General features: G+C 44.5%; 1 protein-coding gene across 1 annotated transcript in view; it reads left to right on the top strand.

Annotated features, from left to right (window-relative positions):
• Window positions 1-22,406, top strand: part of reck (reversion-inducing-cysteine-rich protein with kazal motifs) — a 72,216-nt gene that overhangs the window by 13,167 nt on the left and 36,643 nt on the right. The window contains exons 2-7 of the mRNA XM_031748205.2: window positions 11,785-11,843; window positions 13,565-13,639; window positions 19,074-19,110; window positions 20,500-20,585; window positions 20,682-20,729; window positions 21,469-21,502. Of these exons, the coding sequence (XP_031604065.1) occupies window positions 11,785-11,843; window positions 13,565-13,639; window positions 19,074-19,110; window positions 20,500-20,585; window positions 20,682-20,729; window positions 21,469-21,502 (339 nt within the window). The remainder of the gene's footprint in view (window positions 1-11,784; window positions 11,844-13,564; window positions 13,640-19,073; window positions 19,111-20,499; window positions 20,586-20,681; window positions 20,730-21,468; window positions 21,503-22,406) is intronic.

Here is a 22,406-nt window from a genome sequence, read left to right as displayed (position 1 = left end):
GGAGGCAGACGTTTTCTCCAAACTAATCTGGAAATAAATTTCTATATTTAGTAATACACAAACCATTTTTTAAATTCCAGCTCATGATGATATTTTTTTGAAATGTATTGGGCAGGAAGGAATATATGTGATGCGTTTGCTTCCATATGTGGGCTACAGCAAACTAAATCATGTGGAAATGTCTTTACGTATTCTCTGCCAGAACCTCTGCACAGGCATACAAGACCACATAGCATGCATGTAGTTGTCAGTGGCAATGCCTGTGCATATGTTTGAGTCTGCGAGGCTCATTTGGCACATCCTTCCTTCTGTATAGTGTGCTCTATGCACAGTTTTGTATTGTATGAGGTGTAAGTTTAGGCTTTTAGCCATTTTGAAGGTATTTAAGCCTCTTTGTGTCCTAAAGTTTTGATCTGGATTGATGGAAAAGATCTCGTTACCACTTTGTGGTTGGGAGGAAGATTGAATCATCATTTTTATTAATAATGTATACATTTGTAGTAACAATTTGGGGTAACAGAATTTAAAAAATTCCAAGTATGTAAGTTGAGTTGACTGGGGTTAAATCCAGTGCACAGAAAATCTGCTGGAAAGAAATGACTGTGAGTTGTGATTCTTTCCCCCACACTGAGACACCACAGCTGATTTTGGGCTTCCCCCACCTGCTGAAACCCACTTTAACCCCTGACTGTACTCATTTTCCTGAATTACAGTAGTCCAGCCTGGAAGTAATAAATGCATGAACTAGTTTTTCAGTGTCACTCTGAGACAGGATATTTCTAATATTAGAGATGTTGCACAAATAGAAGAAAGCAGTCTTACATTTTTGTTTAATTTTTAGCATCTACATGGATGTTAAAATCACCCACAATAATTATTTTATCTGAGCTGAGCACTAAATCAGATAAAAAGTCTGAGAAATCAGAGAGAAACTCTGTGTAAGGCCCAGGTGGACGATAGATGGTAACAAGACTGGTGTCTGAGTTTGGATGCAAAATCACCCTCTACAGTGCCGTGTACTACTTTATAACTGATTCAAGCCTAATGCATTCTTTAGAATTACAAATTTACACTGGAATAAACTTTGTATTTCCTTATACAATTACATATGTTGTGGTGGACCACTAGAGGGCTCCACTCACACCCAGTGTTGGGGAAGTGTGTTCCTCTGTTTTGTGGCGCGATATGAGCAGATGATGTGAGAGACAAATAAAGAAGGAGTGAGAACTGAGAGCTCTGTGTCGTTGATGCTTACCTCCACATTGGTGACCCCTGACTCGAGCATGCAACGGGCCGCAGATAACGCAGACTCCGCTATGGAGGCATCAGCGGTCGCCGGTCCTCCGCCTCCTGTTGCAGCTACGTTCGCTGTGGCGCTGAAACTGCCGGACTTTTGGCTCCATGACCCCCCGTCATGGTTCGTACACGTGGGCTCAGTTCGCCCTTCGCGGCATCTCGGCTGACGACACGGCATCACCATGTGGTGGCCTCGCTCGACCTGCTGGCCACCCGTCGCGCGATGACGCTCCTCCGGGACCCACCCGCCCAAGGGAAATACGCCGCCCTTAAAGAGCTGCTTCTTTGGCGCTATGCCCTCTCCGACGCTGAACGAACCGAAAAGCTCCTCAACCTGTCAGGCTTGGGTGGCGGTACCGCACTCGAGCTCATGGAGAACATGCTATCGTTGCTCGGGCCGGATGACGGGGGATTCCTCTTCGCCCACCTCTTCCTCCGCCAGCTACCGGCCGCCGTGAGAGCTGTCCTTGCAAACTCCCCGCTTCTGCCTGCGAAGGATTATCGCTCCCTGGCTGAAGAAGCGGATCGCATTCTCCTGGCTAGCCGCACTTTCAACGTTCACGCCCTGGCTACGGACTCGCCGGCGGCGCCTTCCACGCCTCCACCTGCCTCCCCCGGAACATCCGCCCCCTTGCTGACGGCAGGGATTGCTACACGCCGGCACCGCGGACGGAACATCTGTTTCTACCATCAGCGTTTTGGCGACAGCGCGTCGCTGCCTGCCGCCTTGCGCTTTCACGGCCCAGGGAAACGGACCCGCCAGCGCGCCGTAGCAGCCGCGACCGCTGGCAATACAGAAAGGCTGCTCTTCATAGAGGACTCGCGCTCCGGAGACGTTTTCTCGTGGACTCGGCTCCCAGAAGAGCCTCCTTCCCCCCTACCGCTGCCGACGGACTAGCAGCGAACTGTGGGCCGCAGCTCCTGGCAGCTAATGGCTCTCCCATCAAAACGTTTGGGGAAAGGTTGGTGACTGTTTGTTTTCATGGCCGGGATTTCCAGTGGAACTTTGTTGTTGCCGCTAGCTCTGTACCTATTTTAGGTGCTGATTTTCTGTGCGCTCATGGACTGCTTGTCGATGTTGCTAACAGATGTTTAATTGATGCTCTTTCGTTTTCTTCGCTACCCTGTTTTACTCGGGCCGCCGAACCCCTGATTCGGGCTAATGTAGTGACCTCCGGGGATGCTTTTCAGCGTTTGCTTTCAGAGTTTCCATCGCTGTCTGTCCCTGATTTCTCTGGCACGGTAACGAAGCATGGGGTTGAGCATTATATTCCCACGGTCGGGCCCCTGGTGTTCGCGCGCGTGCGCCGCCTCGACCCCACGAAACTGTCCGTTGATCGGGAAGAGTTTGCAGCCATGGAGCACCTTGGCATTGTACAGCGTTCGAACAGTGCATGGGCCTCTCCGCTTCACATGGTGCCCAAATCGGACGGTCGGTGGCGGCCATGCGGAGATTTCCGCCGTTTAAATAATGCCACGGAGAATGACCGTTACCCCATCCCCCACATTCAGGATTTTTCTGCCAATCTAGCCGGAACGTCGATTTTTTCTAAAATTGACTTGGTGCGGGGGTATCACCAAGTTCCCGTGCGCGCCGAAGACGTTCCTAAGACCGCTGTCATTACCCCTTTGGCTTGTTCGAGTTTTTTGCGCATGCCGTTTGGCCTGAAAGGTGCCGCCCAGACCTTTCAGCGGCTGATGGACTCAGTTTTGCGTGGGCTGCCATTCGTTTTTGTTTATCTGGACGATATATTGGTGGCCAGCTGCTCAGCGAGCCAGCACGAGTCCCATCTGCGCCAGGTTTTCCAGCGTTTGGTGGCGCACGGCCTGATCATCAACCTTTCCAAGTGCCAGTTTGGGTTGCCTGTTCTGGATTTCCTCGGGCACCGCATTTCCGCTGAAGGTGTGGTTCCGTTGCCCAACAGAGTCCAGGCCGTTTCAGCTTTTCCGTGCCCCACGTCGGTTAAAGCGTTGCAGGAGTTCTTGGGGATGATAAATTTTTACAACCGCTTTCTCCCCAGAGCTGCCCACCTGCTACAGCCACTCTATGCTGCCTTAAAAGGTAAAACAGCCAAAGATCCAGTTGACTGGCTGCCGGAACGCGTCCATGCGTTTTCTGCAGCCAAGTCTGCACTGGCTGACGCCGCCCTGCTGGCACACCCGCTTCCATCGGCGGAGATCGCGTTGACCACCGACGCGTCCGACGTGGCAGTGGGTGGGGTGTTGGAACAGCGGGTTTCAGGTCTCAGGCAACCGCTCGCCTTTTTCAGTCGTACGCTCCGGGATGCCGAACCTCGCCACACAACATTTTCGTTTTTTCCTCGAGGGTCGCAACTTTACTGCGTACGTTGACCACAAACCTTTGACGTTTGCGATGTCCAAGGTCTCTGACCCATGGAGTGCACGCCAGCAGCGCCAGTTGGCGGCCATTTCAGAGTTTACCACAGACATTCAGCACATGGCTGGTAAGTCCAATCACGTCGCTGACTGTCTGTCACGCGTGTTGGTTTCTCCGGTGTATGTCGGCATCGACTACGCTGCCATGGCCGCCGAGCAACGTGCTGACATCCTGGCCCTTCAGTCAACGAAAACGGGCCTCGTGCTGGAGGACACCCCGGTGTGGGACGGCGGTCCGCACCTTCTTTGCGACGTTTACACCGGCCGCCCCCGCCCGGTGGTTCCCCTTTCGTGGCGTCGTTGTGTTTTTGACTCGGTGCATGCCCTCTCTCATCCCGGCGTCCGGGCCTCTGTCAAGCTGGTCAGCACCAGGTTCGTTTGGCCGGGCCTTCGCAAGACGGTGAAAGAATGGGCAGCGGTTTGTATCCCATGCCAACGCTCGAAAATCCACCGGCACACACAGGCACCCCTCGAACCTTTCCGTATCCCCGGTAGGCGTTTCGATCACGTTCATGTGGACCTGGTTGGTCCCTTGCCGCAGTCACAGGGTTTCACGGACCTTTTGACTGTGGTGGACCGCACGACCAGGTGGCCAGAGGCGGTACCCCTGGCGTCTACGACAGCGGCGACGGTGGCCAGAGCATTTTTGTCGACGTGGGTTTCACGTTTCGGTCCCCCTGCTGACATCACCTCAGACAGGGGCCCCCAGTTTGTTTCTCAGCTTTGGTCTGCCATGGCTGACGGCCTGGGGGTCACGGTCCACCGCACCACAGCATACCACCCGCAAGCTAATGGGATGTGCGAACGGTTTCACCGGTCTCTTAAGGCTGCGCTCCGGGCTTCCTTAACAGGTGGCGACTGGGTCGACCGTCTTCCGTGGGTTTTGCTGGGATTGCGTAGCGCGATTAAAGAAGACCTCGGGGTTTCCCCGGCTGAACTGGTCCTCGGCCAGCCCCTCCGGTTCCCCGGGGAATTCTTGTCTGAGAGCCCTCCCCCATGTTTTGATACCACTTTGTTGCCTTTTCGCCCCCCACGAGACTCATTTCCTGTTCCTGGTCCTGTGCACCACTGCCTGCCTGACACTTTTGTTCCGAGTTCGTTGGACTCTGCTCGTTTCGTTTTCATCAGGCACGATGCCCATAGGACTCCGCTGCGTCCCCCATATGACGGGCCATACAGGGTTCTTAAACCAGGCAACAAACATTTCATTTTGGACTTTGGCGGTCGGCAGTAGGTTGTCTCTGTTGACAGACTTAAGCCTGCACATGTTATGCATGAGGATCAGGTGGTCCCGGCCCAGGCCCCTCGCCGCGGCCGCCCACCTGCCACCGGGCTGATGGATTCTGTTTTTTCCCCCAGGAGCGACCCACAATCAACGGAGTCCAAGTCGTCTGCAGCTTTTTCTGACCGCCAGTGCCAGCCTCGCTTCCGGGCTGGGTTGCCCTCTGTCAGTTCCCCACCCCCCCGGTTCAGCCGTTCCAGCCGTTTGCTTAAGCCCCGGGTCTTGGACTAGTTCTGCTGGGTGTTCGGGGGGGGCATGTGTGGTGGACCACTAGAGGGCTCCACTCACACCTAGTGTTGGGGAAGTGTGTTCCTCTGTTTTGTGGCGCGATATGAGCAGTTGATGTGAGAGACGAATAAAGAAGGAGTGAGAACTGAGAGCTCTGTGTCGTTGATGCTTACCTCCACAATGTAATTTTATGATATTACTACTGAATAGCACCACTAGCTCCCATGCATTTAATATATATATATATTATATATTATATATAATATAATAAGACACTTTGTAAGCCATATAGGACAACTGTCTATGGTGAAAACAAACTGTTACTCTTCATATTTCAATTAGAAGAACTTTAGATTACAATCGTGTCACAGTTAGTCGACTAAAACTAAAACTTAAAGAATTTAGATGCCTAAAGTAGTCAGAATCAGCAGATGCAACCAGATGTAAAAGTATTTGGACAAACTTTTGTAATTTTGACTCAAAAGTATTGCAATAAATGTTCAGGAATTAGTTTTTAATACTTTGTTTTAAATCCTTTGCAGGCAATGGCTGCCTGTAGAACTCATGGACATCACTAAATGTTTGTCCCTGCAAACTACAGGAGCGACCTTCAGCTGCTGCTTGTTTGTTGGTCCCAGATTCCTAAAGACTTTCATGTCCAACACCATGAGTTAAAGCTCAATGTCTGCACTCTGACCACATCTTTACTGACTGACTGAAAAGTGCAGGTGTATAGTGATACAAAAAGTCTGTTATTGTCCAAATGCTTAAGGACCGACCTGTACCACAGCCAAAGTCTTGGTGCCATATCAGAACGAGGGACGTTAGAGAAGCAAACTTCTGACCTAAACATGGGTCATCAAAGTGCTGAGAAGGTTTTCGACTTTGTTTTTATTTTTTGTAATTCATATTTACAGAGCTTGTGTGCGATACTGTGATCTTGGTTGGTACGAGGGAGAATTGTAGTGATTATTTTTGTGTTTTAGTCATATTACAGTCCTAATGATTTGACGCAGCAGAACAGTCATTCTCTCGTTTTTTGTAAATATTAATTTTTAGTATTTTTCCTTTATTGGATAGAGACAGCAAACAGGAGAGAGAAGCGGAGACATGCAGTAAAGGTCATCTTTAGTAGTTATGAATGTATGGAAACAACAGCAGTGTGTTTAAAATATTAATAATAAAATAAATAAGGAAACTTAATGGGAAGAAGATAAATTATTGGCTGAGCACATTTTATTTTAAATGGCAACTATTTTGAGTAAAACTAAAACAATAATAAATAAAGAATAAATATTAAACAAGGACAAAAACAATGATAACCATACCTTAGTTTTATATTTGTTTACAACCTGATTTTTTTATTCAATTGGGAATAACATAATAATTTAAAATCAGCTATAAATCGGTGGCTGAGCTGAAGTAGGCACTTTGCCCTTTTCCAGCTGAGGACCACGGCCTCAGACTCTTGTCTTCACACTAGGGTGGGGTCTGCTCCAGTGTGGGTTGGAGGCCACCACCCGATGAAGCCAACAGAACCACATCATCTGCAGATGAGAGGAGATTCTGAGACCACCAAAGTGGAAGCTTGGCTACGCCTGGAAGTTCTGTCCATAGGCTTTGTGAGAAGATCTAAACTGTTAGTGTGATTCTGTTCACAGAGTCATATTCAGAAATGCCGAGGTTGGAGGCTGAATTACTTTTGAATGTAGTTATACTAAAATGGCACACCCACATCGCTCCATGTATTATACACAGTTGGTCACAGTCTTCACCTATGAGTACTCTGAGTCGAGTGTCCACACACTTCTTTGTAGTATACAAAGTGCCGTAAACTGTGTTTTTCTGAATGGAGTTGATATGCTACAGTGTCTTTTATTCCAACTGCTGAAGGTAACAGTGAGGCTCTGTGGGGAACTATGCTTCCTGTGTGGATGCTAAGCTCAAATTGGGGCCACTGCTTAACAGCCAGCCATCAGCCCTCCCCAGTCCCTCCAGTTATTACATCACCTGCCATTGTCTGCAAAATCCGTGTGTGTGTGTGTGTGTGTGTGTGTGTGTGTGTGTGTGTGTGTGTGTGTGTGTGTGTGTGTGAACAAGAGTTTATTTGTTCTGAGGTCATTTAGGCCAAACTGTGGATGAGCCACAAGAAAAACAAAGTGTAGCTTTAGAAATACTGAGAGGAAATATAACATCAAATGTACACATTCAAAGAGAGAAACATTTACTGCTGAGTAAACCTGAAGTCTGAAGGACACTTCATCATTTCAGGACAGCCACATAAATCACACTTTATGAAGGTTGTAATTTTTAGGTTACAGCGCAGGTTTGAACGTCACTCAGCAAGTTCTCCACATCACACACTCACACACACAACTCCTCTTTAGACACACACAAGTGTAAAAGACCCCCCCACACTCAGAAAGCTACAGATCGTTTGTTTCAAGTCTGTCAGCACACTCACTTTCTTTCACGTCTCATCATGCCTGCCAACAGTGGTCATTAAGGAGAGTCCAACAAAAGGAAGCTACTGGCTGGTGCAGGGGTGTAAGGGGATTGGAAGACCAAACAAGGCCATGGATACAACAGAATGTACTTCTCATCATCTTTTAAACACATGCAGTGCGTAACTTCAATTCAATTCAGCATTATTTATATAGCGCCAAATCACAACAGCAGTCGCCTCAAGGCGCTTTATATTGTACAGTAGATCGCACAATAATACATACAGAGAAAAACCCAACAATCATATGACCCCCTATGAGCAAGCACTTTGGCGACAGTGGGAAGGAAAAACTCCCTTTTAACAGGAAGAAACCTCCGGCAGAACCAGGCTCAGGGAGGGGCGGGGCCATCTACTGTGATTGGTTGGGGTGAGAGAAGGAAAACAGGATAAAGACATGCTGTGGAAGAGAGACAGAGATTAATAACAGATATGATTCGATGCAGAGAGGTCTATTAACACATAGTGAGTGAGAAAGGTGGCTGGGAAGGAAAAACTCAATGCATCATGGGAATCCCCGGCAGCCTACGTCTATTGCAGCATAACTAAGGGAGGATTCAGGGTCACCTGGTCCAGCCCTAACTATATGCTTTAGCAAAAAGGAAAGTTTGAAGCCTAATCTTGAAAGTAGAGATAGTGTCTGTCTCCTGAATCCAAACTGGAAGCTGGTTCCACAGAAGAGGGGCCTGAAAACTGAAGGCTCTGCCTCCCATTCTACTTTTAAATACTCTAGGAACAACAAGTAGGCCTGCAGTGTGAGAGCGAAGTGCTCTAATAGGGTGATATGGCACTACAAGGTCATTAAGATAAGATGGGGCCTGATTATTTAAGACCTTGTATGTGAGGAGCAGGATTTTGAATTCAATTCTGGATTTAACAGGAAGCCAATGAAGGGAAGCCAAAACAGGAGAAATCTGCTCTTTCTTTCTAGTCCCTGTCAGGACTCTTGCTGCAGCATTTTGGATTAACTGAAGGCTTTTCAGGGAGTTTTTAGGACATCCTGATAATAATGAATTACAGTAGTCCAGCCTGGAAGTAATAAATGCATGAACTAGTTTTTCAGCGTCACTCTGAGACAGGATATTTCTAATTTTAGAGAATTTGCGCAAATGGAAGAAAGCAGTCTTACATATTTGTTTAATTTTTAGCATCTACATGGATGTTAAAATCACCCACAATAATTATTTTATCTGAGCTGAGCACTAAATCAGATAAAAAGTCTGAGAAATCAGAGAGAAACTCTGTGTAAGGCCCAGGTGGACGATAGATGATAACAAGTAAGACTGGTTTCTGAGTTTTACAGCTGAGGTGGACGAGGCTAAGCATCAGGCTTTCAAATGAATTAAAAGTCTGTCTGGGTCTTTGGTTGATTAATAGGCTGGTGTGAAAAATTGCTGCCACACCGCCCCTCGGCCTGTGCTTCGAGGTTTCTGGTAGTTAGAATGACTCGGGGTGTTGATTCATTTAAACTAACATAATCATCCTGCTGCAACCAGGTTTCTGTAAGGCAGAGTAAATCGATTTGTTGATCAATTATTAAGTCATGTACTAACAGAGACTTGGAGGAGAGAGACCTAATATTTAATAATCCACATTTCACTGTTTTACTCTTTGGTTCAGATGTGGATACTGTATTGTTCTTTCTTTGTGATTTTTATGTTTAAGTTGTTTATTGCTGGTTTTGGTTTGTTTTTTGTCTGTTTGGGAGCTGACACAGTCTCAATGGAGATGGGTTTTTGGGGGGGTAGCAGGAGGAGAGAAGCTGCAGAGAGGCGTGTAAGACTGCAACTCTGCTTCCTGGTCCCAACTCTGGATAGTCATATTTTGGGGGTTTAATAAATTTGTCCATATTTCTAGAAATGAGAGCTGCTCCATCCAAAGTGGGATGGATGCCGTCTCTCTAACAAGACCAGGTTTCCTCCAGAAGGTTTGCCAATTATCTATGAAGCCCACATCGTTTCTGGGACACCACTCAGACAGCCAGCAATTTAAGGAGAACATGCGGCTAAACATGTCACTCCTGGTCTGATTGGGGAGGGGACCAGAGAAAACTACAGAGTCCCACATTGTTTTGGCAAAGTTGCACACCGATTCAATATTGATTTTACTGACCTCCGATTGGCATAACCGGGTGTCATTACTGCCGACGTGAATGATGATCTTACTGTATTTACGTTTACCCTTAGCCAGCAGTTTTAAATTTCCTTCAATGTCGCCTGCTCTGGCCCCTGGAAGACAATTGACTATGGTTGCCGGTGTCTCTAGCTTCACATGTCTGAGAACAGAATCACCAATTACCAGAGTTTAACCCCCGGCAGGTGTGTCGCCGAGTGGGGAAAAATGGTTAGACACATGAACAGGTTGGTGGTGTACCTGGGGCTTCTGTTTAGGACTATGCTTCCTCCTCACCGTCACCCAGCCGCCCTCTTTCCCCAGCTGCTTGGGGTCTGGCGGGGAACAGCTAGCGGGGCCTACGCTATCTTCGGCTGCACCAGCTACAGGGGCCTGGCTAGCTACGGGTGACTCAATGGTGATTAATGCAGTGTCAGTATCCCCTGGTTACTCCAATTTAACTGTGAGACAAGTAGTTATTCTAGTATTTAGCTGAGTAAAACATGTGAAAGCTTTCAGCCCTGTATGTAGACAAGATGGGTTTGTTTTTGACACAGCACTAGAAATAATGTTATTGCTCCTTTCCTCACTTTTAGTTTCATGTTTGGCACTTTGAGGTCTGTAAAAGAAATGAAATGATTTGAATAATGTGCCGTGGCCTTCATGTACATCAGATCTCATCTGAACTGAACACCTGCACAAACACACTGCACTAATTCATTTCATCCTAACTCTTTCAGGTAAAAGTATTTTTGGACAAGATACTGAAACATAAATTGCTCCCAGTGAGTTCATCTGTTTGATAGTTTGGAGGGATTGAAGTGGGCATGAAACAGATACTATGTTAAAGCTAATTTACATTATGGAACCTAAAGAACTGTCACAGATGTAACATTGTGGTTGAAACAGGATTTAGGAAATATCTGCACTGAAACGGTGCAGAGCACTTTCATTGGAACTAAGTGGGTCAAGCCCACGCCATAATCCCCCCTCTACCAAACTGTACACTCAACACAATTCAGTCAGACCATTACTGTTCTCCTAGGAACTGCCAAACCCAGACTCATACATCAGATTGCCAGACGGGAAAGGGTAATTGGTCACTCTGTTATTCTCGAGAGCACAGTGGCCACGTGCTTTATTCCACTGAACCTGATGCGTTGATGGGCTTAGCGATGTAAGGGTTGGATGCAACTGGAAACCAGTTCCAAGCAAAAGTTCCAAAGCACACTTAAATGGTCACATCAGTGCAAAGTGGTGTCTGCTTCACCTCAGTCAACCAGTTTAATGCATTTGTATAGCATGAAGGTTAGTGCAACAAAGTCACTCTGAGATTGGAAATGAAGTGTCAGAAGACATCATTGTCTCATGTGGATCCAGTTGAGTCTTGCTATTTTACTAATATAGACCACTGTCAACCACTTTCATGCAATCCAACAAATAGTAGAGCTTCCCGTTGTTCAAATTCAGGACTCTTTGTCAAAGTAGGTCAGTTTTTGTTTTATGTTTGTTTTCTTTGCTTTTGCGTTTTGTTGTTTTAACAATCCAAGTGCTTCTTTAACTTGCTTGGCACCATCGTAGCATTAAGCAAATTGTACTGACACACTCACTGGGGCTAGGTGCTGTTGGCTCAGCTCAAGCTATAAGGCAGGTATATCTCACAAGTGCTGTCAGTTTATCTTCTTAGGTTGGTGGTTTGTGTAAACCTATCACCTCTTCTCCCTGTTATTAACCTGCTCAGTATCATCCTAGGGCTTTAATATATCACACTCTCATAAATCCTGACATTCAGTAACTATGCTAACTAACTTGGCTCAACTGGCATTACCCCAGTACAGTTGGAATAATATTGCCATAAAATCCCTGGATTGTGTGACTTGACATTATTTGAGAGCCATAGCTCTGGGTAAACTAAACACTGATGATGATGCTTTAACTGACTCTAACTTCGTGCATCTGTCTGCAGATCCCTCCTGTTGCCACCATGCTGCCGAATTCTCACCTTGCAGAGAAGCTTGTGACCAGGTATGAACATACACATTCACAAACACACAGATGCTTGTTTCATGGCTGTGTCTATTTATGTATTTGCCCTCAGAGACCCACATAGCAAGTAGGTCTGGCCCAGATCTGGTATCAAGCCGGCACTGCTGGCTGACTTCTGGCATAATAAGACATGTCAACCAGATATGGGCCAGGCCTGGCATAGATGGCACTGTCTATGCAATGGCATGCCATATCTGGCCCGATTATGGTTTGGTTTATGTGGCCCAGGCCCATAGAAAACAGTCCTGGCTGGGATCCGGCATCAAGCTGGCACTTCTCACTGACTGGTGTCATGGCAGGGTGTATGTCAACCAGATGTGGGCCAGGTCTGGCAGTGAGGCACTATTTATGTTTCTATTTTCCTATTTTAGTTAGAAGACCCAAATGCCATGTTGCAATACTATACTGCTATGGTAGCCAATGTTTCAAATGCAGGTTTGACAGGTTTGTGAGTGTACACTTTATCCAAAACCTAGTGAGGGTTTACTCATTATTGCCACTGGGTGGCTGTAGCTCAGCCGGTAGAGCAGGTCACCTATTGATCGGAACGTTAGTGGTTCGATCCCTGGCTTCTCCAGTCTGTGTGGCGTGAGTATGAATGTAGTTAGGAAGCACTCAGTTAAGAGAAAGTGTGTGATTGGGTGAATGCGGCATGTTGTAGAGAGCACTTTGAGTAATCTGGGAGAGTAGAAAAGTGCTGTGTAAGAATCAGTCCATTCACTGTCTGAACAGAGTTTTGTCATGTTACTTTTGCACTATTATGCACATGTTGTTATTACATGGCTTAATTAAGGTCCACATTAGACTGACATCTGGGGCCAGAGCTGAAACTGTTCTGGGCCAGCACAGGGCCAGCAGTGTGTCTACAACTGGCCCGTGGCTGCACACAACTTACACATGGCCCACATACCGCAAAGAATGATGGCCAGATCAGGTTTGCCAGAGGTAATCCAAACATGGGCCACCACAGGACCACCAGTGTGTCTGCAGCTGGCCTTGTGCTGGCCCATGTGTGGGCCACCTTTGGCAAACCTGATTTGGGCCACCAAAGGGCCGTCATTCTTTGCGGTATGTGGGCCATGTGTAAGCACATTGTGTGGGCCAGATCCGGACCATACCAATTTTGCTATGTGGGGAGCCTCCAATGAGAGGTTTTCAACCAAGTAAATGTGCTCCCTGCAATCCTCCAAAGCCCCAACAGCATGTAGCTCAGCTGTGCGTAGGTCAAATGCTGATTGGCTTACAAATGGACACTGCCTCCATTTGGCAAGAGATGCTCTCTGCAGTTGGACAGGCTATCATTTGCTCCCTCAGCTCATCTAACGCACTACCAATGGAACACCACGTTGATCCCACAACAAGCCTTACTCTGATCAAATCAGATTGTGTCTTAGGTCTTTGAGAGAAGGTAGACAGGATAAAGACATGCTGTGGAAGAGAGACAGAGATTAATAACAGATATGATTCAGTGCAGAGAGGTTTATTAACACATAGTGAGTGAAGAAGAAACACCCAGTGCATCATGGGAGTCCCCCAGCAGCCTATACCTGTGCAGCATAAGGGAGGATTCAGGGTCACTTGGGCCAGCCCTAACTATATGCTTTAGCAAAAATGCATTAGTTAGTGGTTGTGCTCAAAGTAGCTGATTTACGGTGCAGATTGTTTTATATAACGTCGTGATTTTTGCTTTTGTCCTGCAGCTCACCACTATAAAGAGTGAGTCACGTCTGAAGCATCTCCTGCAGAGGTTACCTGGTTACTGTTCAGAGTCTATGGTGAGTCCATTTCACATACAGCAGCCACTCGTACACTAACCAACAAGAGGGTTTCTCTTGGAAGCCTTGTCATGATTGTGATGGGTTGTGTCATAAGGTTTGATTGTATAATGCTCAGAAAATGTTATGAATAAAAATATTTATCAGCCTGAAATCGACAAAATAACTTGTATATATTTTGGCTCTATGCACAATTTCTGCAAAACGCTTATGTCAGCATCTCTGCATATAACTGTCACATGGACATGAGTGTGTGTGATACACGTTGGAGTGTGTGGGCAGTGTTAGCTCAGATACACCACTGCTTGTCTGTGCATGGATCTTAAAGTTGGCCCTGAAGTGAGAAGCCAGTACAACAGAATTAACAGGATGCAAGAGCGTACTTAGAAGATCTCGGGCCATAGTTACTGCACGTGAGCCCAATCCCCAAATACTACTAATCGGTGTGGTTAGTATTTTGGATCATTTACAACATTTGCATTGGTTTCTAAACACAGTTGCATTCATTTCATTTTCTACCAAGAGCTGTGCAATTTAGCTCAAACTAATAGATGATGTTCAGCTGCAACACAAGGCGCTGTTGTTAATTACAGTAAGAAAAACATATAAATATAACTCGTACACATGTATGTTAAATTTAGGCCTACGCAGGCAGTCTTGCCAGGAGTCATTATAATGCAAACAGGCTTCAGTAATTTTTTTTTTTTTTTTTTTGCCTGTCCCGTTTGGATTTTTAGCCGTCACAATTGATGTCTGAAAGCCAACAAAGATACCTCACAGATTTACTTATTTACTCATCACGGCCTTGCCGTTTTGGTCCATTTGATCGACCTTTGTTCTTATTATTTATTTGATTTGATTTTCAGTTGTTACAGACGGGACATACATGGTTGGGGGATAGGAAAGGGAGAGAGAAATATAAAGGAACAGATGAAGGAGCAGAAAAACAGAGGGGAAGGGGGACAGTGAGAAAGGACACTTAAAAAGTAAAAAAAATCTCCTGGATCACCTGTGGACAGAAAAATAAGAGAGAGAGAAAAAGCAAAAAAAAAAAGACAGCAACATAATAAACACAGCACCATCGCATTAATCTAGCTAACAGTAACAACAGGCTCTGATGTGGAACTATAACCCATGTTCTCTAACAATCTTGTATTTCAGCAACTTGCATCCCTTCGAGGAATAAAACGGACCATGAACGACTCACTCACAAAGGTTTATTTCTATACTCTGCAACCGACGCTGTAGCTACAAAAGTTTCCTCTGCTGGATCTTTTTGCTAAAAACAAAATGGATTTGCAGATTTTGTGAGGGAGTCAATACTCCTGAGCTGTAAACAGCTGGGAGTGTTGGTGGGCGGGGCAGCGTGGACAGCCAGGTTAATGTGACTCAAGAACGAGAGGATGAAGGACTTTGAAATTCATACCATGAGTGCATCTGCGAAAAAATAGTAGTATTTCAGTATTGTCACCATGGTGTCATTGGGTGATGAACCAAGCCTGGTGAGGATGTGATGATTTCACTGATATGTTGTGACACTGGGACACTGGGAGGCAGGTTCCTGTTTCAGTTTGATGGTGTTTCACATGTCATTTGACTTTCCTTGTCTTGGTCTCCCCGAGAGGCTTCGCCTAATGCCCAACACTCCTCATCATCTCGTACACGTGTTATCCTACCACTATCCTTTGTTATGTTGCCGTGTGAATCCTCTGGATCTTTATACAGGGACTCATTAAAATAATTCATCAGGTGTTGGACTGTTGTACACTGTGAGATGATTGATGGTCCGGCAGCTCAAACAAACAACAGTCTGCTTGACCAGCTGGCATTCTCACAGTACCTTTGACCACTGAGTCTCTGCCTTTTCAGTTAATAAACTGTGGAAATCTCTGAGTGCTAATTTTAGAGTCCAGAATAGATTATGGAGATAGAGTAACCTTACTGTTCTTAATTCAGTCTCCTTAGCTTTCCTTCTTTTTTCTTTTGCACAACTAAGTTAGATTATTCACCGTCTCATGTAAGTTTTCACACATCCCAAAGGATATCAGGGGACAGGTGATGTGTGATAGAGTCCCTGTCATTCTGCACTGATGCCTTTAATAATGCCAGAGGTGCAAGAGCTACTGCTGATCTCTCTATAAGTCAGATTTATTAGTGAAGAAACAGATCAGAGTACAATCAAATAAAGTGTCCTTGGGGACGTATGTCTGTATATTCTCCATATGTCTGTCATACCAGGCTCCTCTAGGTGCTTATTTTAGATATTTTTAAGGTGGGTTGTCTGTGCATGTGTGTGCATCCAGCTGAAATCCACTCCAGTGTGAGTCATGTGATAAAATGATGACTGTGTTTGTTTGTGTATGTCCAGAAGAAAAGCATGGATACTTTCAATAGACCTGTTTTCATATTCAATCTCCCTTCTAAGTCTTTGTGACTGTTGACTATTGTTTAATTAACTTCCCTGTGTGCTAGTACATATATGTGAGGAGTAAAACACTTTGTGTCAGGCTTTCCAAAGACTTAAAACTCTCTCTGCGTCTGTGGTTGATTAATAAGCTGGGATGGATGATTGCTGCTGTTCTTCTCTGTGAAACACAGCTTCAATGCAAAAACAGATCACAGCCCACTGCCTGTGAAACAGTGGCTGCTGGGTGGGAGGAGGGAGCGTTCCCTTGTAGTGACAAATGTATTCTCTGTACATCAATGAGAGATGTTACAGCTCGCAGGCCAGTAGCTGCTGACTGAATGGTCCAATCCAGCCCGCGTGATGTCTTTGCAAAGTGTGAAGATTTTTTTAAATTTAAAATAAAATGAAAAAATAAAAAAATGTAAATAAAATGGAGTGCTATTCCTGATCTGTGTACTGGGTGCCACACAGCAAGTGTGTACTGCTGCTGCTGAAACTTTATCAAAAAGCAGAAAAGTGGGCACAGAGTGTCGAGTAGTTCAAGAAGAACAGAGCACTTCCTGTTTGTCCACCTGTTTCAGTGCTCAAGGAATATTCATCATCACTATGAGACAAATCCTAGTGAAAAATGCAAGAACGTGTAAGGACAGCTGACTACAGAGAAGATAAATGAGGGGTTGGTAGGTTTGAAGAAACAACAGTCTCTTTTTACTCATAGCTGAGAGAAGCAGCAGTGAATCTGGTGACAATAAGTTAGTGAAATAACCCAAGTTTTCAAAGTTTGAAGAAGTGGGCACGTGTCCTTATCAGCCTAATAAGAAGCTCTGACACAGATAGGACTGATAAAGCAAATAAAGCTGTCATTTGTTGCATCTGAGGTTGCCATGGATACGAGCACAGATATTTGACCCCTGATGTTGATTCATTTGTAAAGGTAAAAAGCTGGCAGATCACAGCAGTGAGTAGTGTGTTCTTCCCTTACCAGAATATAATTCTCTAGGAACTATATGTTAAACACTGTGAATCAAGTCAATAATATGTCTTTAAATAACGTTGGTGGAAGAATATTGCCTTTTCTAATGTTTAAAAGTTTATAAATGGCAAAATCATTTCACTTCAACTGTTACGACACGATGATGACAGGAGTACATTTAAATTTATAGATTTAATACAGTTATTCAGCTCATAAGGAAGAAAATACTTCATATTCAGAATACTGTACCCTCATCATTTTGTGGAATTGTGGATCTATAAATTGTAACGACAGTAATGAGAGTAGACTGAGGTCAGCCCTGGGAATGGAAAAAACTGCATATTCTTCTGGAGATGTGCTGTTCGATATCTGGTTTACAGCAGCGCATTTCATTAAATATGATTTTTTAATGTTCTTTATACTAAAGCAAAAGGAAAATGCGGATGGTTTCATATGCAGCCCTCATGGTTTCAGTAGTCTGGCCTCGTTGGTCTCAAGTTAAAATGAGTTTAACACGCTGATCTGGAACATCTCAGGATTCATGTCTGTCCTACCAGGAGAGCTTAGCTCTACAAACATAACTGCTGTCTATGTCCAACCAGCAGAAATGCTGCAGTGCTCCTCTGCTTTCAAAAGTGGTTCCACCAGAATGTAGTAAACATGACGCTGGTTTCCAAGCTGCTCCACCCTTCCTTTGGAAAATCTGATCACAAATCCATTCAGCCTACAAACAGAGACGGGAACAACAGCTGGACAAAGAGAGAGAAATCTAGATCTGGACAGAACAGCCCATCACTGAGCTGGGTCCTGCACATGGATTGGGGGGAGGGGGGGCAGTTTCTAGTTAACTGAACATATGGTGTAATATCAGCAGCCCATCCATGATCCTGATTTCAATAAGTGAGAGATGGATGAAAAAAGCTGTGAAGAGAACACAGCTGACATGTCAACAATAACAAGTTACAAGTGTACGTCTTACTGTCCTGTAACAGCTGGACAACATGTGTCTGTGTCCCTCGGCTGTAGGACACAGAGGGCTTTGGTTCCAGTGGGAGTTTCCTCACATTCATATTTTCAACACTCGTCTGTTTCAGTTTGAAATGAGGAATGTAGAGTCTGTTCTTTGTAAAACTGAACTCTTCTACTGGCTCAGTTTATTCGGTTATTTTGTAAAGTCATGGGATTTCTGCATAACTAATATAGTGCACTACTCCTGTGTACACTACTACTGTGTGAGCACCAGCTCATTAAAACTGTTGATCCCACAACCTGTGAAGGAGCCATGCACAGTGTGCTGCATCATGGGTCAGCACACCACCTGAGCTTGCTGCAGATGCACATCTGGAGTCGAGTAGACATGTGGTTAGCAGAGCAGCCAATCAGATCTGCTGATTCTGAACATTTGCTTTACAACTGTCTCTGAAAATAAATCATCAGTTAATTGCTTCTTTGAAACATTATCACAATCAGAATACTTTATTAATCCCTGAGGAAATGATGTGGGTTACAGTAACAGTAACAGACTCAACTAATTAAATAATACAATCTGTTACACAGTGTACACATTTAACAAATAGCAATAATATATACAAATCACTCCATTATAGATATGAAGATAATTACAGAGTGACCACATAAATACTAGCTCAGTTTTTTGTTAAATCAATATTTTCTCACAAAACAACATCTAGACCTCGGAGCATGTCCTGCCTCACATCCACCCAGCTTCTTTCTCTCTTCAGCCAAAGTGTAAAGACCCGTTCTATGTTTGCTTGTTGGTGGAACAAGCCATCATGGATTATTATCACATGCTAATTTCACCCACTTACTTTCAGATGTTGTACTCACATCTAATCATAAAGTTACCAGAGTTCATGCTAACTTCTCCCAAACATTGAAGTGGAATTGCAAATTGCTTTTTTTAACAAAACAGTGATGTATGAGAAACAAAAATAGAGCTACATATCTGATAATTACACTACCTGAATTATAAAAGCTGTTATTAATGTTTTTTGTTAATAAACTCTGACATGAACCTTTTTTATGTCTCATAGAATGAACTTTGGATGTGCATCAACTCTACACTTCCAGGTAAGCCACAGGTGAAACCACGACGTCCTGATTCTGACCTGCTGTTGTGTAACGACTCTCTTTGTAACAGCTCGACACTAAAACTAGTTTAAAAAAGATTCAATTCAGTTTTATTTATATAGAGTTAATTTATAACAACAGTTGCTTCAAGTCAATCAGTGAGTATTGAACCTCATCAGGTCAGTAACATGACTGCAATCGTAAAAGAATCGTAGTTTACCAATCTGCAAAATAAAATCTGTCTACAAACTGTTGCACAGGCATCTATTAGTGCAGCACATATGGAAGGTACCATCAGTGCTGAAATGTACAGTACATACAGTTTATAGAGGAACACATGTGACCATTGATGAGAGATGATAGCATTGTCAGGTTTGCAGGAGGTTGCTGAACCGTGTACTTCATGTAGTTGACAGCATGGCTTTGTAGCAGTCGGCAGTTTAGGACCAACTGAAAACATTTGGTTGGATCCACCTGTGGAATCACAGGTGTCTAAAATGTCTCTCTGGGTGTTTTCTGATGTGACACTGTTGAGGGCTGTGTCTCCTTTGGGCTATGCAGCCCAGTGGTTCCTCGCAGCTTCCTCGCAGCGAGAACGTCTTGGGTTTGAATCAGGCTGGGGTCTTTCTGTGTGGAGTTTGCATGTTCTCCCCGTGTTTGTGTGGGTTGTCTGTGGGTGACTTCCTCCCACAGTCTAAAGACATGCAGTTAGTGACGTTAGAGTCACTGGTAGTTCTAAATGCCCATAGGTGTGAATGTGAGTGCGAATGGTTGTCTGTCTCTGGGTGTTAGCCCTGCGCCAAACTGGCGACCTGTCCAGGGTGCACCCTGCCTCTCGCTCTATGTTAGCTGGGACAGGCTTCAGTTCCCCAAAGACCCTGAAAAAAAAAGCGGAAGAGGATGGATGGATGGACTGAAGGGTTCAAAAAACCCTTCCTTGTGTCCTCTCAGAGTGAGACATCGTCCATCATTGATGTTCACTGATTTCCAGCAGCATTCATGGATTTACTCTTAAGCTGGTCCTGCAGATGTGTCCGTACACGTACACGATTGTGGTTGGACAGATGGGGGAAAGGACATTCCACCCACCCCAGACACGTGGAGATAGTGGAGTTCACTCTGCAGATCAAGATCAAAATATGCAGCATGAGAAGCACAGACAGTGACTGCAGTGAACACCTTCGTTTTCAGACATGTAGACATGTGAACACGCTATCTCTGCTGTAACTGCTGCTCTAGTTTGAATATGAAAATCTCAGAATAAGTAAATATGAATCTGTTTTCATAATTCACAATATCAGTAAATCAATCAGTGTCACAAAGTGTGATAGTTAACAGCCATAGAAAGAAATCCACGAGCTGATTCTCTGGTGTGTGATTTGGTTCCAGGAGTATCGAGGAAATCAGAAGGCTGGGTGGGGCTGGGCTGCTGTGAACTGGCCATCACGACAGAGTGTCGCAAGGAATGCAAACAGGTGAGATGCTGTGAAGAGTCCACCCTGGAGTGTGAGCTGCTGTCCTGTTAGGGATCATTTCCCCCAACACTGACCTGATTTCTTTTCCCTCTGTAGGCATCGTCAAAAAATGATATAACAAAAGTATGCAAGAAAACCACAGAGGTAAGTCCAACAGCTTCAGAGAGGTAAGAGTGTTGTGGTGGCACACTGTGTGCTCCACAGTCAGACACACAGATGAGGTTCTTAGCACTCAGTTTCCTGCCTGTATAGTTTTTTCTGTGTCACTCTGGCAGATGGATTGTTTGTGTAAATGCTTACATCGCTTATTGAAGCTGGCTGTCATACTTAGAATTTGTAAATGTCCTCATGTTTGGTTCTCTAGAAATGTATCTTCCTCCTTCGATTGCTTCCTTTACAAATTTACAAGAGTATCAATGTGTGAATGAAAATGTGTATGCTTACATGGAAATTACTAATGTTTCCACAGTGGTCAGTCTAAACAAAATCCATCTGCCTTATTATTGTTATTATTATTATTATTGCTGTTGGTGTTGTTATCAGTCTGTATCCGCCACAGTGTCATGAATGCAGGAAATGTTTTCTTTGGTGAGAATCACAGTTCCTTCACATCTGTTCCAATGTTTGTGAATGAAATGTATCCGGAACAGAAATGTAATCAATCACTAAAGCACAAATATAGAACAAACCTTTTAGGGTTTTTTTAGTCAAAGGTCAAAGGTCATTCAGTGGTGGAGCAGTCGTGTGGTGGGAAATTCTTGTACGTGGAATTAGAACAAAGAGTGGTTCAGAGACTTGAATTCAGTAACACATGTTTCTGCTGCAGTAGTCTGGTCTTTGTGAGCAGTGTCAGTGTCACTACAGCTTCTTGTTCTCATTCTAGAACTCGCTCTACAGCTGCATCACCAAAAATGAAAGTAAGTCTCTCTCATTCACTTACTTCCTGCCACATTTAGTGTTTTTGTCTCCATCCTTGGTTTGTCATACATACTATAACTAAACAAATAGCAGACCTTTGAAATGTGCCTACCAGAATGTGAACCTCATAGTTTCCTGTTTAGAGGATATTATTATTGTTATTATTATATCTTTTGATAAGCTTCCTTTCACTGTTAAAGAGTGGCTGCTCCCTGAATGCAGTCATACATTTATAATAACCAGCAGTGAGTCGTTCATGTTGCTCTGAAGGAATTTTGGCTGCTTTTCTTTGCACAATTGTTTTAATTCAGTCACAACGGAGGATTTCCAAGATCATGCCACAGTGTGTCGATAGGTTTTGAGTCTGTCACTAAGCCTCTTCAAAACCTTTGGTTTGTTTGTTTGTTTGTTTGTTTGTTTGGTTGGTTGTTTGTTTGTTTTTTGGTTGGTTGGTTGGTTGGTTGGTGTGTTGGTTGGTTGGTTGGTTGGTTGGTCTGTTGGTTGGTTGGTTGTGTTTGTTTCTTTGTTTGTTTGTTTGGTTTGTTTGTTTGTTTGTTTGTTTGTTTGTTTGGGTTGTTTGCTTTGTTTTATTTGTTTGGTTGGTTTGGTTGGTTGGTTGGTTTCTTGGTTGGTTGTTTGGTTGGTTGGTTGGGTGGTGTGTTGGTTGGATGTTTGGTTGGTTGGGTGTTTTGGTTGGTTGGGTTGTTTGTTTGTTGGTTCGTTGGTTGGTTTTTTGGTTGGTGTCTTGGTTGTTTGTTTGTTTGGTTGGTTGGTTGGATGGTTGGGTGGTGTGTTTGTTTGTTTGGTTTGTTGGTTGGTCGGTTGGGTTTGTTTGTTTGTTTGGTCTGTTGTTTGGTTGGTGTGTTGGTTGGTTGGTTGGTTTGTTGGTTGTTTGTTTGTTTG

The sequence above is a fragment of the Oreochromis aureus genome, linkage group 9, assembly GCF_013358895.1.
Source record: "Oreochromis aureus strain Israel breed Guangdong linkage group 9, ZZ_aureus, whole genome shotgun sequence".
Classification (NCBI taxonomy): domain Eukaryota; kingdom Metazoa; phylum Chordata; class Actinopteri; order Cichliformes; family Cichlidae; genus Oreochromis; species Oreochromis aureus.
Note: the sequence above shows the minus strand (reverse complement) of the source record. Positions and strands in the feature narration are given on the sequence as shown.